The sequence below is a fragment of the Oncorhynchus masou genome, unplaced genomic scaffold (assembly GCF_036934945.1).
Source record: "Oncorhynchus masou masou isolate Uvic2021 unplaced genomic scaffold, UVic_Omas_1.1 unplaced_scaffold_2295, whole genome shotgun sequence".
NCBI classification, from domain to species: domain Eukaryota; kingdom Metazoa; phylum Chordata; class Actinopteri; order Salmoniformes; family Salmonidae; genus Oncorhynchus; species Oncorhynchus masou.
The window spans coordinates 39,694-57,372 of NW_027008762.1; the positions used below are offsets into that span (position 1 = coordinate 39,694).

Sequence of the window (17,679 nt, forward strand, 5' to 3'; positions counted from 1 at the left end):
TTCTCTGTTTATATCAATGATGTTGCTCTTGCTGCGGGCGATTCCCTGATCCACCTCTACACAGACGACACCATTCTGTATATTCTGTATACTTCTGGCCCTTGGACACTGTGCTATCTAACCTCCAAACAAGCTTCAATGCCATACAACACTCCTTCCGTGGCCTCCACCTGCTCTTAAACGCTAGTAAAACCAAATGCATGCTTTTCAACCGTTCGCTGCCTGCACCTGCACGCCCGACTAGCATCACCACCCTGGATGGCTCCGACCTAGAATATGTGGACATATATAAGTAGCTAGGTGTATGGCTAGACTGCAAACTCTCCTTCCAGACTCATATCAAACATCTCCAATCGAAAATCAAATCAAGAGTCGGCTTTCTATTCCGCAACAAAGCCTCCTTCACTCACGCCGCCAAACTTACCCTTGTAAAACTGACTATCCTAACGATCCTCGACTTCGGCAATGTCATCTACAAAATAGCTTCCAATACTCTACTCAGGAAACTGGATGCAGTTTATCACAGTGCCATACGTTTTGTCACTAAAGCACCTTATACTACCCACCACTGTGACCTGTATGCTCTAGTCGGCTGGCCCTCGCTACATGTTCGTCGCCAGACCCACTGGCTCCAGGTCATCTACAAGTCTATGCTAGGTAAAGCTCCGCCTTATCTAAGTTCATTGGTCACGATGGCAACACCCACCCGTAGCATGCGCTCCAGCAGGTGTATCTCACTGATTATGCCTAAAGCCAAAACCTCATTTGGCCGCCTTTCCTTCCAGTTCTCTGCTGCCTGCGACTGGAACGAATTGCAACAATCTCTGAAGTTGGAGACTTTTATCTCCCTCACCAACTTTAAACATCTGCTATCTGAGCAGCTAACCGATCGCTGCAGCTGTACATAGTCCATCGGTATATAGCCCACCCAATTTACCTACCTCATCCCCATACTGTTTTTATTTTATTTACTTCTCTGTTCTTTTGCACACCAGTATCTCTACCTGCACATCTGATCATTTATCACTCCAGTGTTAATCTGCTAAATTGTAATTATTCACTCCTATGGTCTATTTATTGTCTACCTCCTCATGCCTTTTGCACACAATGTATATAGATTATCTTTTTTTTTTACTATGTTATTGACTTGTTTATTGTTTACTCCCTGTGTTGTTGTCTGTTCACACTGCTATGCTTTATTTTGGCCAGGTCGCAGTTGCAAATGAGAACTTGTTCTCAACGAGCCTAACTTGTTAAATAAAGGTTAAATAAAAAAATAAAAACATATTACTCATTGTATATCATGCCGCTTTAAGTCTGGTATTGGGGTGGGGCTCTGTTAGAGCATGTGGGGTTGGGGTGGGGCTCTTTTAGAGCATGGGGGTTGGGCTCTGTTAGAGCATGGGGGGGGTTGATTTGGTAGGGGATCTGTGTGTTCTGTTAGAGCATGAGGGGTTGGGGGGTTGATTTGGTAGGGGATCTGTGTGTTCTGTTAGAACATGGGGGGGGGGTGATTTGGTAGGGGATCTGTGTGTTCTGTTAGAGCATGAGGGGTTGGGGGGGGTTGATTTGGTAGGGGATCTGTGTGTTCTGTTAGAGCATGAGGGGTTGGAGGGGGTTGATTTGGTAGGGGATCTGTGTGTTCTGTTAGAGCATGGGGGGGTTGATTTGGTAGGGGATCTGTGTGTTCTGTCCTGCTATTCTGTCTTGTATAATCATAAAAAATGCCAAATTGAAAAAATAAATAAAAACAGAAACAACTTGACAGGTAAGTTTAGGAATTCATTCCGAGTGTTTAAGTTAAATAGTTTGGGATAGACAAAAAACATGTAAATACACCATCCCTGTCCAAAACACCCTAGCAAGCCACAAGACTACTTGATGGTAATGATGCAAACCGTTGCCCCCTACTGGCCGGTTATCTGAACCTGCAGAGTATAGTCATGGCGGTGGTGAGAGAGACCAGATCTAACCTGAACCTGCAGAGTATAGTCATGGCGGTGGTGAGAGAGACCAGATCTAACCTGAACCTGCAGAGTATAGTCATGGCGGTGGTGAGAGACCAGATCTAACCTGAACCTGCAGAGTATAGTCATGGCGGTGGTGAGAGAGACCAGATCTAACCTGAACCTGCAGAGTATAGTCATGGCGGTGGTGAGAGAGACCAGATCTAACCTGAACCTGCAGAGTATAGTCATGGCGGTGGTGAGAGACCAGATCTAACCTGAACCTGCAGAGTATAGTCATGGCGGTGGTGAGAGACCAGATCTGACCTGAACCTGCAGAGTATAGTCATGGCGGTGGTGAGAGAGACCAGATCTAACCTGAACCTGCAGAGTATAGTCATGGCGGTGGTGAGAGACCAGATCTGACCTGAACCTGCAGAGTATAGTCATGGCGGTGGTGAGAGAGACCAAAGAGGTGCTGTATCCTGCTGTGTACAGAGCTTTCACAGACGCATAGTGCATGTCCTGGAAGAGACAGAGAGACACTGTTATAGTATATGTCCTGGAAGAGACAGAGAGACACTGTTATAGTATATGTCCTGGAAGAGACAGAGAGACACTGTTATAGAACATAGTATATGTCCTGGAAGAGACAGAGAGACACTGTTATAGTATATGTCCTGGAAGAGACAGAGAGACACTGTTATAGAACATAGTATATGTCCTGGAAGAGACAGAGAGACACTGTTATAGTATATGTCCTGGAAGAGACAGAGAGACACTGTTATAGTATATGTCCTGGAAGAGACAGAGAGACACTGTTATAGTATATGTCCTGGAAGAGACAGAGAGACACTGTTATAGTATATGTCCTGGAAGAGACAGAGAGACACTGTTATAGAACATAGTATATGTCCTGGAAGAGACAGAGAGACACTGTTATAGAACATAGTATATGTCCTGGAAGAGACAGAGAGACACTGTTATAGTATATGTCCTGGAAGAGACAGAGAGACACTGTTATAGTATATGTCCTGGAAGAGACAGAGAGACACTGTTATAGTATATGTCCTGGAAGAGACAGAGAGACACTGTTATAGTATATGTCCTGGAAGAGACAGAGAGACACTGTTATAGTATATGTCCTGGAAGAGACAGAGAGACACTGTTATAGAACATAGTATATGTCCTGGAAGAGACAGAGAGACACTGTTATAGTATATGTCCTGGAAGAGACAGAGAGACACTGTTATAGAACATAGTATATGTCCTGGAAGAGACAGAGAGACACTGTTATAGAACATAGTATATGTCCTGGAAGAGACAGAGAGACACTGTTATAGAACATTGTATATGTCCTGGAAGAGACAGAGAGACACTGTTATAGAACATAGTGCATGTCCTGGAAGAGACAGAGAGACACTGTTATAGAACATAGTGCATGTCCTGGAAGAGACAGAGAGACACTGTTATAGTATATGTCCTGGAAGAGACAGAGAGACACTGTTATAGAACATAGTATATGTCCTGGAAGAGACAGAGAGACACTGTTATAGTATATGTCCTGGAAGAGACAGAGAGACACTGTTATAGTATATGTCCTGGAAGAGACAGAGAGTCACTGTTATAGTATATGTCCTGGAAGAGACAGAGAGACACTGTTATAGTATATGTCCTGGAAGAGACAGAGAGACACTGTTATAGTATATGTCCTGGAAGAGACAGAGAGACACTGTTATAGAACATAGTGCATGTCCTGGAAGAGACAGAGAGACACTGTTATAGAACATTGTATATGTCCTGGAAGAGACAGAGAGACACTGTTATAGAACATAGTGCATGTCCTGGAAGAGACAGAGAGACACTGTTATAGAACATAGTGCATGTCCTGGAAGAGACAGAGAGACACTGTTATAGAACATTGTATATGTCCTGGAAGAGACAGAGAGACACTGTTATAGAACATAGTGCATGTCCTGGAAGAGACAGAGAGACACTGTTATAGAACATAGTGCATGTCCTGGAAGAGACAGAGAGACACTGTTATAGTATATGTCCTGGAAGAGACAGAGAGACACTGTTATAGAACATAGTATATGTCCTGGAAGAGACAGAGAGACACTGTTATAGTATATGTCCTGGAAGAGACAGAGACACTGTTATAGAACATAGTATATGTCCTGGAAGAGACAGAGAGACACTGTTATAGTATATGTCCTGGAAGAGACAGAGAGACACTGTTATAGTATATGTCCTGGAAGAGACAGAGAGACACTGTTATAGTATATGTCCTGGAAGAGACAGAGAGACACTGTTATAGAACATAGTGCATGTCCTGGAAGAGACAGAGAGACACTGTTATAGAACATTGTATATGTCCTGGAAGAGACAGAGAGACACTGTTATAGAACATAGTGCATGTCCTGGAAGAGACAGAGAGACACTGTTATAGAACATAGTGCATGTCCTGGAAGAGACAGAGAGACACTGTTATAGTATATGTCCTGGAAGAGACAGAGAGACACTGTTATAGAACATAGTATATGTCCTGGAAGAGACAGAGAGACACTGTTATAGTATATGTCCTGGAAGAGACAGAGAGACACTGTTATAGAACATAGTATATGTCCTGGAAGAGACAGAGAGACACTGTTATAGAACATAGTATATGTCCTGGAAGAGACAGAGAGACACTGTTATAGTATATGTCCTGGAAGAGACAGAGAGACACTGTTATAGTATATGTCCTGGAAGAGACAGAGAGACACTGTTATAGTATATGTCCTGGAAGAGACAGAGAGACACTGTTATAGTATATGTCCTGGAAGAGACAGAGAGACACTGTTATAGTATATGTCCTGGAAGAGACAGAGAGACACTGTTATAGTATATGTCCTGGAAGAGACAGAGAGACACTGTTATAGTATATGTCCTGGAAGAGACAGAGAGACACTGTTATAGTATATGTCCTGGAAGAGACAGAGAGACACTGTTATAGAACATAGTATATGTCCTGGAAGAGACAGAGAGACACTGTTATAGTATATGTCCTGGAAGAGACAGAGAGACACTGTTATAGTATATGTCCTGGAAGAGACAGAGAGACACTGTTATAGAACATAGTATATGTCCTGGAAGAGACAGAATAGCACATGGTTCTACTGTTTGCACTGTTCAACGGAAGTATACATTGTGAAAGAAGGTCCTGTTCTAGGTTCTATATACTAGGTTTTAGAGGTTCTATGTTGATACCTGTCTGGTTCTAGGAGTTAGGTTCTAGGTTCTTACCTGTCTAGTTCTAGATTCTAGGAGGTTAGGTTCTTGGTTCTTACCTGTCCAATTCTAGGTTCTAGAGGTTGGGTTCTAGGTTATTAACTGTCTAGTTCTAGGTTCTAGAGGTTGGGTTCTAGGCTCTTACCTGTCTAGTTCTAGGTTCTTACCTGTCTAGTTCTAGGTTCTAGAGGTTAGGTTCTAGGTTCTTACCTGTCTAGTTCTAGAAGTTATGTCCTAGGTTCGAACCTGTCTGGTTCTAGGTTCTAGATATTAGGTTCTAGGTTCTTACCTGTCTAGTTCTAGGTTCTTACCTGTCTAGTTCTAGGTCCTAGAGGTTAGGTTCTAGGTTATTACCTGTCTAGTTCTATGTTCTAAAGGTCGGGTTCTAGGTTCTTACCAGTCTAGTTCTATGTTCTAGAGGTTAGGTTCTAGGTTCTTACCTATCTAGTTCTAGGTTCTAGAGGTTCGTTTCTAGGTTCTTACCGGTCTGGTGGTGTTATCGTCTGACAGACAGGCGTCAACGTAGTGAGGAAATGTTTCTGACCAGCCCTCTGCTGTACAGTTCCTACTGATCCAACCAATCTCTGAAACACACACACACACACACACACACACACACACACACACACACACACACACACACACACACACACACACACACACACACACACACACACACACACACACACGTCAATCTACAAAATGCTGAATACCATAGCACTTCAACCAAGCCAAGCCATACTGTTTGAATCATTAGTACAGTAGAAGCCATGCTACAAACCATCGTCAGGACTCAGGAGGTCATGAAAGACTTCAGGGCATCTGACTGATACCACTTCACCTACGGCTGCATCCTGCCAACAAGCCAGGTCGTCCCACATCCACGGACAGCCTGCAACATACAGGGTATATCCAGTATCTCATACAGTAGCAGGATCTCTGTCTGGTGGTCTGGATGAAGCCAATTACCTTTTAAAGACCCGAGACGGGCGAAGCACACTGAGCCAGACAGACAGACAGACAGACCCAGAGCTAACCAATTAAACCTGTCTATACTATCACTGTGAATAACACACGCGCACAGGCACACCCACTAACACACCCACTAACACACACACACTAACACACTCCCACTAACACACCCACTAACACACCCACTAACACACACCCACTAACACACCCACTAACACACACACACACTAGCACACCCACTAACACACCCACTAACACACACCCACTAACACACACCCACTAACACACACACTAACACACACCCACTAACACACCCACTAACACACAACACACTAACACACACACACACTAACACACCCACTAACACACCCACTAACACACTCCCACTAACACACACTTAGGGAATGTGATTTTGGGAAAGAGGTCATCTTAATGGGATATTTTAACATTAATTATGAAGACAAGTGTTGTAGGAAAACCCTCAAACGGATCACTAACACCTTTGACCTTACACAGCTAGTTAAAGGGCCAACCAGGGTGACTTGTTGCTCTAAAACACAGATTGATTTGGTGTTCAGTAATAAACCAGAGAGAGTGACTAAATCATTCAATATGGTTACTGGGCTATCTGATCATAATCTGACACTTAGAGCCAGAAAGCTGTCTAAGAGCAGGTTTAACCTCTCTACTGTTAGAAAGCCGGATCAACTCAGAATACCTAAGAGTGAATTAAACTATATTGAAAAAGCAATTAAGGGAATAAACTGGAATGATCTCTTGTCCTATACAGACGTGGAAGCTGATAGTCAGGTTTTTCTATCCACAATCCAGACTACAATAAATGGCTTCCTAAAGCAAATCAAATCCAAACCTGGCCAAAAGAGCACTCTTCCTTGGCTAAATGGAGAAATCTGGAAATTGATGAAAGAACGAGATTATGCTCTAAAAATAGCCCTAAAATCTAAATTAGAGCATGACAGACGTAGGTTTACCATGTTGAGAAATAAGGTGATGAAAGAAATCAGACAGGCCAAGGCAAACTTTTTTATTAACATAATTGGTGAAGCAAAGGGAAATTCTAAATTGATATGGGAGAATCTAAAAAAGTTAACAGGGAAAGACCATAGTAACACTGCAAAAAGACTAGAAATCATGGTGAATAACAATCTAACACAGGATGCAGTCGAAATAGCAATAGCCTTCAATTCCTACTTTATTGACTCTGTCAGGCACTGACACAGAACCCCTCCACTGGTTTCTTGGGCTCAGTGCTAGTGAATGACACTCAACCTGTCTTCATCATAAGGGAGGTTTCTGAGTCAAAGGTGAACAAAGTGATTAGCTCACTAAAGAACTCTAAAGCCAAAGATGTGTTTGGGATGGACTCTACCTTTCTTAAAAACTACAAAGAGTCACTCATTGGCCCCATTACTAAGGTCACCAACACATCTATTGGTCTCGGTGTGTTTCCAAGGGTATGGAAGTCGGCCATAATAACGGCCATCTTTAAATCAGGCGACCCTGCTGACGTGAGTAACTACAGGCCCATTAGTATACTACCTGTGGTGTCAAAGGTTGTTGAAAAGTGTGTAGCAGAACAACTGATTGCCCACCTCAACAACAGCCCCTTCACATTACACTCCATGAAGTTTGGCTTCAGAGCGAAACACTCCACAGAAACGGCCAACTGCTTTCTTCTGGAAAATGTGAAGTCCAAGATGGACAAAGGGGGTGCTGTTGGGGCTGTGTTTCTGGACCTAAGGAAGGCTTTTGATACTGTTAACCATGAGATTCTCATCACAAAATTGTCCAAGTTCAACTTTTCCCCTGATGCCTTGAGATGGATGAAATCATACCTTGAAGGCAGAACTCAGTGTCAGAGTGAGCAATGAGCTGTCGCCCACTCGTAGCTATGATGTGGGCGTGCCCCAAGGGTCAATACTGGGGCCCCTCCTGTTCAGCCTGTACATTAATGATCTGCCTTCTGTCTGTACTGGGTCTGAAGTTCAAATGTATGCAGATGATACAGTGATATATGTGCATGCAAAGAGCAAACAACAAGCTGCACAAGAACTCACTACTGTAATGGTCCAGGTTACAAAGTGGCTCAGTGACTCGTGTTTGCATCTCAATGTGAAAAAACTGTTTGCATGTTTTTCACAAAGAGGGCAACAGATGCTACTGAGCCAGATGTCTATGTGTCAGGGGAGAAGCTCCAGGTGGTATCCGATTTTAAGTACCTTGGCATCATACTTGATTCCAACCTCTCTTTTAAAAAGCATGTGAAAAAGGTAATTCAAATAACTAAATTCAACCTAGCTAATTTCCGATTTATACGAAATTGTTTGACTACAGAGGTAGCAAAACTGTACTTCAACTCTATGATACTCCCCACTTAACATACTGCTTGACTAGTTGGGCCCAAGCTTGCTGTACAACATTAAAACCTATTCAGTCTGTCTACAAACAGGCTCTCAAAGTGCTTGATAGGAAGCCCAATAGCCATCATCATTGTCACATCCTTAGAAAGCATGAGCTCTTGAGTTGGGAAAATCTTGTGCAATACACCGACGCATGTCTTGTATTCAAGATCCTTAATGGCCTGGCTCCCCCTCCACTCAATATTTTTGTTAAACAGAAAACCCAGACATATGGCAGCAGATCCACAAGGTCTGCCATGAGAGAGGTGACTGTATAGTTCCCCTAAGGAAAAGCACCTTTAGTAAATCTGCATTCTCTGTGAGAGCTTCCCATGTCTGGAATACACTGCCATCAAACACACATAACTGCACCAAATATCACACTTTCACAAAATGCTTGAAGACATGGCTAAAGGTCAATCAGATTTGTGAACATGGTCCCTAGCTGTGTGTTGCCGCTTTCCATGTTGTCTGTAGCTTGTGAGGTGTGGAAACACTTTGTTGCTTTTATGAATTTTGTCTTGCTGCTTTTTGTTCTATGTTGCTCTGTCTGTATGCTACGTCTTGCTTGTCCTATGTTGCTCTAACTGTATGCTATGTCTTGCTTGTCCTATGTTGCTATGTCTTGCTTGTTCTATGTTGCTATTGTCTATATTGTAATTGTTTTTAATAACCTGCCCAGGGACTGCGGTTGAAAATTAGCCGGCTGGCTAAAACCGGCACTTTTACTGAAACGTTGATTAATGTGCACTGTCCCTGTAAAAATAAACTCAAACTCGCACTAACACACACCCACTAACACACTCCCACTAACACACTCCCACTAACACACTCCCACTAACACACTCCCACTAACACACTCCCACTAACACACACACTAATACACCCACTAACACACTTCCACTAACACACACCCACAAACACACACCCTCAAACACACACCCACAAACACACACCCACAAACACACACCCACTAACACAAACCCACTAACACAAACCCACTAACACACTCCCACTAACACACTCCCACTAACACACACACTAACACACACACTAACACACACCCACTAACACTCCCACTAACACACTCCCACTAACACACTCCCACTAACACACTCCCACTAACACACTCCCACTAACACACTCCCACTAACACACCCACTAACACACACACTAACACACACCCACTAACACACCCATAAACACACCCACTAACACACTCCCACTAACACACTCCCACTAACACACACACACTAACACACTCCCACTAACACACACACACACAGGCACACACACTATCACACACCCACTAACACACACCCACTAACACACTCCCACTAACACACTCCCACTAACACACTCCCACTAACACACTTCCACTAACACACACACACTAACACACACCCACTAACACACCCACTAACACTCCCACTAACACTCCCACTAACACACTCCCACTAACACACACCCATAAACACACACCCACTAACACACTCCCACTAACACACACACTAACACACACCCACTAACACACACCCACTAACACACACCCACTAACACACACCCACTAACACACACCCACTAACACACCCATAAACACACACCCACTAACACACACACACTAACACACCCACTAACACACACCCACTAACACTCCCACTAACACACTCCCACTAACACACCCATAAACACACACCCACTAACACACTCCCACTAACACACCCACTAACACACACCCACTAACACACCCATAAACACACACCCACTAACACACCCATAAACACACACCCACTAACACACCCACTAACACACCCATAAACACACACCCACTAACACACCCATAAACACACACCCACTAACACTCCCACTAACACACTCCCACTAACACACTCCCACTAACACTCCCACTAACACACACCCACTAACACACCCATAAACACACACCCACTAACACTCCCACTAACACACTCCCACTAACACACACCCACTAACACACCCACTAACACAAGTGATAATGCAATCCCTCTGGAGGGGAATGACTAGTGTTGATCTGAAGAAGGATTCAGGATTCTGTGTAAAGGAAGGTAGAGGTAGTTTCAATGCTAACAAGCGTCAGCGCTATGCATATCTACTAGATACCCATAGACCTCCAGCAATTAGTTAGTTCCTGCAACTTCCTTCATACTGGACACAGAGACATAAAAGTGGTTTCCACGAGTTCATCTGACTCTGGGTCAGTAGATAAAGGAGACCATCTGACTCTGGGTCAGTAGGTAAAGGGTTTCATCTGACTCTGGGTCAGTAGATAAAGGGTTTCATCTGACTCTGGGTCAGTAGATAAAGGGTTTCATCTGACTCCGGGTCAGTAGATAAAGGAGACCATCTGACTCTGGGTCAGTAGGTAAAGGGTTTCATCTGACTCTGGGTCAGTAGATAAAGGACCTCATCTGACTCTGGGTCAGTAGATAAAGGACCTCATCTGACTCTGGGTCAGTAGATAAAGGGCCTCATCTGACTCTGGGTCAGTAGATAAAGGGCCTCATTGCCAATTTCACAGTATCCCTAGACAGGAGAGTGACCCTAGACAGGAGAGTGACCCTAGACAGGAGAGTGACCCTAGACAGGAGAGTGACCCTAGACAGGAGAGTGACCCTAGACAGGAGAGTGGCCCTAGACAGGAGAGTGGCCCTAGACAGGAGAGTGACCCTAGACAGGAAGTCAATAGCACTGCCATAGGCAGGAGAGTGACCCTAGACAGGAAGTCAGTAGCACTGCCATAGGCAGGAGAGTGACCCTAGACAGGAGAGTGACCCTAGACAGGAGAGTGACCCTAGACAGGAGAGTGACCCTAGACAGGAGAGTGGCCCTAGACAGGAGAGTGACCCTAGACAGGAGAGTGACCCTAGACAGGAAGTCAATAGCACTGCCATAGGCAGGAGAGTGACCCTAGACAGGAGAGTGACCCTAGACAGGAGAGTGACCCTAGACAGGAGAGTGACCCTAGACAGGAGAGTGACCCTAGACAGGAGAGTGACCCTAGACAGGAGAGTGACCATAGACAGGAGAGTGACCCTAGACAGGAGAGTGACCATAGACAGGAGAGTGACCATAGACAGGAGAGTGACCCTAGACAGGAGAGTGACCCTAGACAGGAGAGTGACCCTAGACAGGAGAGTGGCCCTAGACAGGAGAGTGACCCTAGACAGGAGAGTGACCCTAGACAGGAGAGTGACCATAGACAGGAGAGTGACCCTAGACAGGAGAGTGACCCTAGACAGGAGAGTGACCCTAGACAGGAGAGTGACCCTAGACAGGAGAGTGGCCCTAGACAGGAGAGTGGCCCTAGACAGGAGAGTGGCCCTAGACAGGAGAGTGGCCCTAGACAGGAGAGTGACCCTAGACAGGAGGAGAGATGCAGATGTTAAAGTTGTGGGTATGAAACAGTGAAAACAGACACTTTTTTGTTGTTGTTGTCCGAAGCGACATGCATCTTGGGATTTGTAATTTGTTTTAAACACCTAAATCAGATCCAAGAGTCTGTATCTGTTAGTGATATTCATTGTGGTTCTTTATGATTTGGCAATAAGAACAGGATAAAGTGATCATCTTAGCCCAGGCTTCCTATAAACATCCACACTGAGCTACAGACAGAAACCATTTAATTGGATATACAGAACCACAGAGACAACCCCAACTGCTGCTTCTCTGCTCTTAGAATGACCTTTAAAACACACCATGATAAATTATCTGAACTTCAACCTGTTTAAATTGGTTGCTTTCAGACTGAGTCAGACTTCTCTCCAATCCTCTCCTATTCTCTCCGATCATATCCTCGTCTCTTCTCTCCGATCATATCCTCGTCTCTTCTCTCCGATCATATCCTCGTCTCTTCTCTCCGATCATATACTCGTCTCTTCTCTCCGATCATATCCTCGTCTCTTCTCTCCGGTCATATCCTCGTCTCTTCTCTCCGGTCATATCCTCGTCTCTTCTCTCCGGTCATATCCTCGTCTCTTCTCTCCTGTCATATCCTCGTCTCTTCTCTCCGGTCATATCCTCGTCTCTTCTCTCCTGTCATATCCTCGTCTCTTCTCTCCGGTCATATCCTCGTCTCTTCTCTCCGGTCATATCCTCGTCTCTTCTCTCCGGTCATATCCTCGTCTCTTCTCTCCGGTCATATCCTCGTCTCTTCTCTCCGGTCATATCCTCGTCTCTTCTCTCCGGTCATATCCTCGTCTCTTCTCTCCTGTCATATCCTCGTCTCTTCTCTCCTGTCATATCCTCGTCTCTTCTCTCCGGTCATATCCTCGTCTCTTCTCTCCTGTCATATCCTCGTCTCTTCTCTCCGGTCATATCCTCGTCTCTTCTCTCCGGTCATATCCTCGTCTCTTCTCTCCGGTCATATCCTCGTCTCTTCTCTCCGGTCATATCCTCGTCTCTTCTCTCCGGTCATATCCTCGTCTCTTCTCTCCGGTCATATCCTCGTCTCTTCTCTCCTGTCATATCCTCGTCTCTTCTCTCCTGTCATATCCTCGTCTCTTCTCTCCGGTCATATCCTCGTCTCTTCTCTCCGGTCATATCCTCGTCTCTTCTCTCCGGTCATATCCTCGTCTCTTCTCTCCTGTCATATCCTCGTCTCTTCTCTCCGGTCATATCCTCGTCTCTTCTCTCCGGTCATATCCTCGTCTCTTCTCTCCGGTCATATCCTCGTCTCTTCTCTCCTGTCATATCCTCGTCTCTTCTCTCCTGTCATATCCTCGTCTCTTCTCTCCTGTCATATCCTCGTCTCTTCTCTCCTGTCATATCCTCGTCTCTTCTCTCCGGTCATATCCTCGTCTCTTCTCTCCTGTCATATCCTCGTCTCTTCTCTCCGGTCATATCCTCGTCTCTTCTCTCCTGTCATATCCTCGTCTCTTCTCTCCGGTCATATCCTCGTCTCTTCTCTCCGGTCATATCCTCGTCTCTTCTCTCCGGTCATATCCTCGTCTCTTCTCTCCTGTCATATCCTCGTCTCTTCTCTCCTGTCATATCCTCGTCTCTTCTCTCCTGTCATATCCTCGTCTCTTCTCTCCTGTCATATCCTCGTCTCTTCTCTCCGGTCATATCCTCGTCTCTTCTCTCCTGTCATATCCTCGTCTCTTCTCTCCGGTCATATCCTCGTCTCTTCTCTCCTGTCATATCCTCGTCTCTTCTCTCCTGTCATATCCTCGTCTCTTCTCTCCTGTCATATCCTCGTCTCTTCTCTCCGGTCATATCCTCGTCTCTTCTCTCCTGTCATATCCTCGTCTCTTCTCTCCTGTCATATCCTCGTCTCTTCTCTCCTATCATATCCTCGTCTCTTCTCTCCGATCATATCCTCGTCTCTTCACTCCTATCATATCCTCGTCTCTTCTCTCCGATCATATCCTCGTCTCTTCTCTCCGATCATATCCTCGTCTCTTCTCTCCGATCATATCCTCGTCTCTTCTCTCCGATCATATCCTCGTCTCTTCTCTCCTATCATATCCTCGTCTCTTCTCTCCTATCATATCCTCGTCTCTTCTCTCCTATCATATCCTCGTCTCTTCTCTCCGATCATATCCTCGTCTCTTCTCTCCTATCATATCCTCGTCTCTTCTCTCCGATCATATCCTCGTCTCTTCTCTCCTATCATATCCTCGTCTCTTCTCTCCTATCATATCCTCGTCTCTTCTCTCCGATCATATCCTCGTCTCTTCTCTCCGATCATATCCTCGTCTCTTCTCTCCGATCATATCCTCGTCTCTTCTCTCCTATCATATCCTCGTCTCTTCTCTCCTATCATATCCTCGTCTCTTCTCTCCTATCATATCCTCGTCTCTTCTCTCCTATCATATCCTCGTCTCTTCTCTCCTATCATATCCTCGTCTCTTCTCTCCTATCATATCCTCGTCTCTTCTCTCCTATCATGTCCTCGTCTCTTCTCGCCTATCCTCTCCTTTCATATCCTCGTCTCTTCTCTCCCACCCTCTCCTCTCCCACCCTCTCCTCTCCCACCCTCTCCTCTCATCTCCCATTCTTTCCTCTCTGTCCTCTTTTCTCATCTCATCCTTTTCTCTCCTCTCCCATACTTTCCTCTCCCATCCTCTGCTCTCCTCTCCCATCCTCTGCTCCCCTCTCCTCTCCCATGCTCTCCTGTCCCATCCTCTGTTCTCCACCATGCTCTCCTGTCCCATCCTCTGTTCTCCACCACCCTCCCCTCTCATCCTTTCCTCTCCTCTCCACCATCCTCTCGTCTCCCATTCTTTCCTCTCCTCTCATCTCCCATCCCCTCCTCTACCATCCTTTCCTCTCAGTCCTCTCTTCTTTTCTCCCACCCTTTCCTCTGCTATCCCATCCTCTCCTCTCCCCTCCTCTCCTCTCCACTATGCTCTCCTCTCCCATCCTCTTCACCACCATGCTCTCCAATCCTCTCCTCTCCTCCACCATACTCTCATCTCCCATCCTCTCCTATTTCATCCTCTCCTCCACCATCCTCTCCTTTTCTCTCCTCTCCTCCACCATCCTCTCCTCTCCCATCCTCTCCTCCACCATCATCTCCTTTCCCATCCTCTCCTCCACCATCCTCTCCTTTCCCATCCTCTCCTCCACCATCCTCTCCTTTCCCATCATCTCCTTTCCCATCCTCTCCTCTCCAATCCTCTCCTCTTCTCCACCATCCTCTCCTCCACCATCCTCTCCTTTCCCATCATCTCCTTTCCCATCCTCTCCTTTCCCATCCTCTCCTCCACCATCCTCTCCTCCACCATCCTCTCCTTTCCCATCCTCTCCTCCACCATCCTCTCCTTTCCCATCCTCTCCTCCACCATCCTCTCCTTTCCCATCATCTCCTTTCCCATCCTCTCCTCCACCATCCTCTCCTTTCCCATCCTCTCCTCCACCATCCTCTCCTTTCCCATCATCTCCTTTCCCATCCTCTCCTCCACCATCCTCTCCTTTCCCATCCTCTCCGCCACCATCCTCTCCTTTCCCATCATCTCCTCCACCATCCTCTCCTCCACCATCCTCTCCTTTCCCACCCTCTCCTCTCCCATTCGTTTCTCCGCCATCTTCGCCCCTCCTCTCCCATTCGTTTCTCCACCATCCTCGCCTCTCCTCTCCCATCCTTTTCTCCACCATGCTCTCCACTCCCATCCTTTCCTCTCCCAGCCTCCTCTCCAATCCTCTCTCTCCTCTCCTCCACCATCCTCTCCCCTCCCATCTTTTCCTTTCCAATCCTCTCCTCTTCTCCACCATCCTCTCCTCCACCATCCTCTCCTTTCCCATCCTCTCCTCCACCATCCTCTCCTTTCCCATCCTCTCCTCCACCATCCTCTCCTCCACCATCCTCTCCTCCACCATCCTCTCCTTTCCCACCCTCTCCTCTCCCATTCGTTTCTCCGCCATCTTCGCCCCTCCTCTCCCATTCGTTTCTCCACCATCCTCGCCTCTCCACTCCCATCCTTTCCTCTCCCAGCCTCCTCTCCAATCCTCTCTCTCCTCTCCTCCACCATCCTCTCCCCTCCCATCTTTTCCTTTCCAATCCTCTCCTCTTCTCCACCATCCTCTCCTCTCCAATCCTCTCCTCTTCTCCACCATCCTCTCCTCCACCATCATCTCCTTTCCCATCCTCTCCTCCACCATCATCTCCTTTCCCATCCTCTCCTCCACCATCCTCTCCTCCACCATCCTCTCCTTTCCCATCCTCTCCTTTCCCATCATCTCCTTTCCCATCATCTCCTTTCCCATCCTCTCCTCCACCATCCTCTCCTTTCCCATCCTCTCCTTTCCCATCATCTCCTCCACCATCCTCTCCTCCACCATCCTCTCCTTTCCCATCCTCTCCTCACCATCCTCTCCTTTCCCACCCTCTCCTCTCCCATTCGTTTCTCCACCATCCTCGCCCCTCCTCTCCCATTCGTTTCTCCACCATCCTCGCCTCTCCTCTCCCATCCTTTCCTCTCCCAGCCTCCTCTCCAATCCTCTCTCTCCTCTCCTCCACCATCCTCTCCCCTCCCATCTTTTCCTTTCCAATCCTCTGCTCTTCTCCACCATCCTCTCCTCTTCTCCACCATCCTCTTCTCCACCATCCTCTCCTCTCCCACCTTGTCCTCTCCCATCCTCTCCTCTCCCCTCCCATCCTCTCCTCTCTCTCCTCTACCATTCTCTCCCCTCCCATCCTGTCCTCTCCCATCCTCTTCTCCACCATCCTCTCCTCTCTCAACCTCTCCAATCCTCTCTCCTCCACCATCCTCTTGTCTCCCATCCTCTCCTCTCCCATCCTCTCCAATCCTATCTCCTCTCCAATCCTCTCTCTCCCATCCTCTCCTCTCCCATCCTTTCCAATCCTCTCTCCTCTCCAATCCTCTCTCTCCAATCCTCTCTCCTCTCCAATCCTCTCTCTCCCATCCTTTCCAATCCTCTCTCCTCTCCAATCCTCTCTCCTCTCCAATCCTCTCTCCTCTCCAATCCTCTCTCCCATCCTCTCCTCTCCCATCCTTTCCAATCCTCTCTCCTCTCCAATCCTCTCTCTCCCATCCTTTCCAATCCTCTCTCCTCTCCAATCCTCTCTCCCATCCAATCCTCTCTCTCCCATCATCCTCTCCTCCTCTCCCATCCTCTCTTCTCCACCATCCTTTCCTCTCCCATGATTGTTTCCAGATTTGTCCTCCCAGAGTTCCTTGATAAGGAAACATGTGAAAGAGAGACAATGCCACCTGGAGAGTGTGGAGGAGGATGAGACACTCAGAGGAGAGTGATTATACACATGCAAGCACAAACACACACACAAACACACAGTCCTACCATTATCCAGGTAGTGTGTTAGGTTGTGCAGGGCGATCCTCTCCATACATCTCTCCTGCTGTCTTTTGACCACACAGTCGGAGTTCTCGGAATACATGGAGCACACCTGGAACTCACACACACACACACACACACACACACACACACACACACACACACACACACACACACACACACACACACACACACACACACACACACACACACACACACACACACACACACACGGAGTAAATTCAAATTGACTTGAATTGTGTAGCTGTTAA

General features: G+C 46.5%; 1 protein-coding gene across 1 annotated transcript in view; it reads right to left on the reverse strand.

Moving 5' to 3' along the window:
* Positions 1-17,679, reverse strand: part of LOC135533257 (pituitary adenylate cyclase-activating polypeptide type I receptor-like) — a gene marked incomplete at its 3' end in the record, with an annotated part of 68,577 nt that overhangs the window by 39,688 nt on the left and 11,210 nt on the right. The window contains exons 3-6 of the mRNA XM_064960661.1: positions 17,414-17,519; positions 6,001-6,111; positions 5,703-5,803; positions 2,374-2,471 (exon numbers count right to left, since the gene is read on the reverse strand). Of these exons, the coding sequence (XP_064816733.1) occupies positions 2,374-2,471; positions 5,703-5,803; positions 6,001-6,111; positions 17,414-17,519 (416 nt within the window). The remainder of the gene's footprint in view (positions 1-2,373; positions 2,472-5,702; positions 5,804-6,000; positions 6,112-17,413; positions 17,520-17,679) is intronic.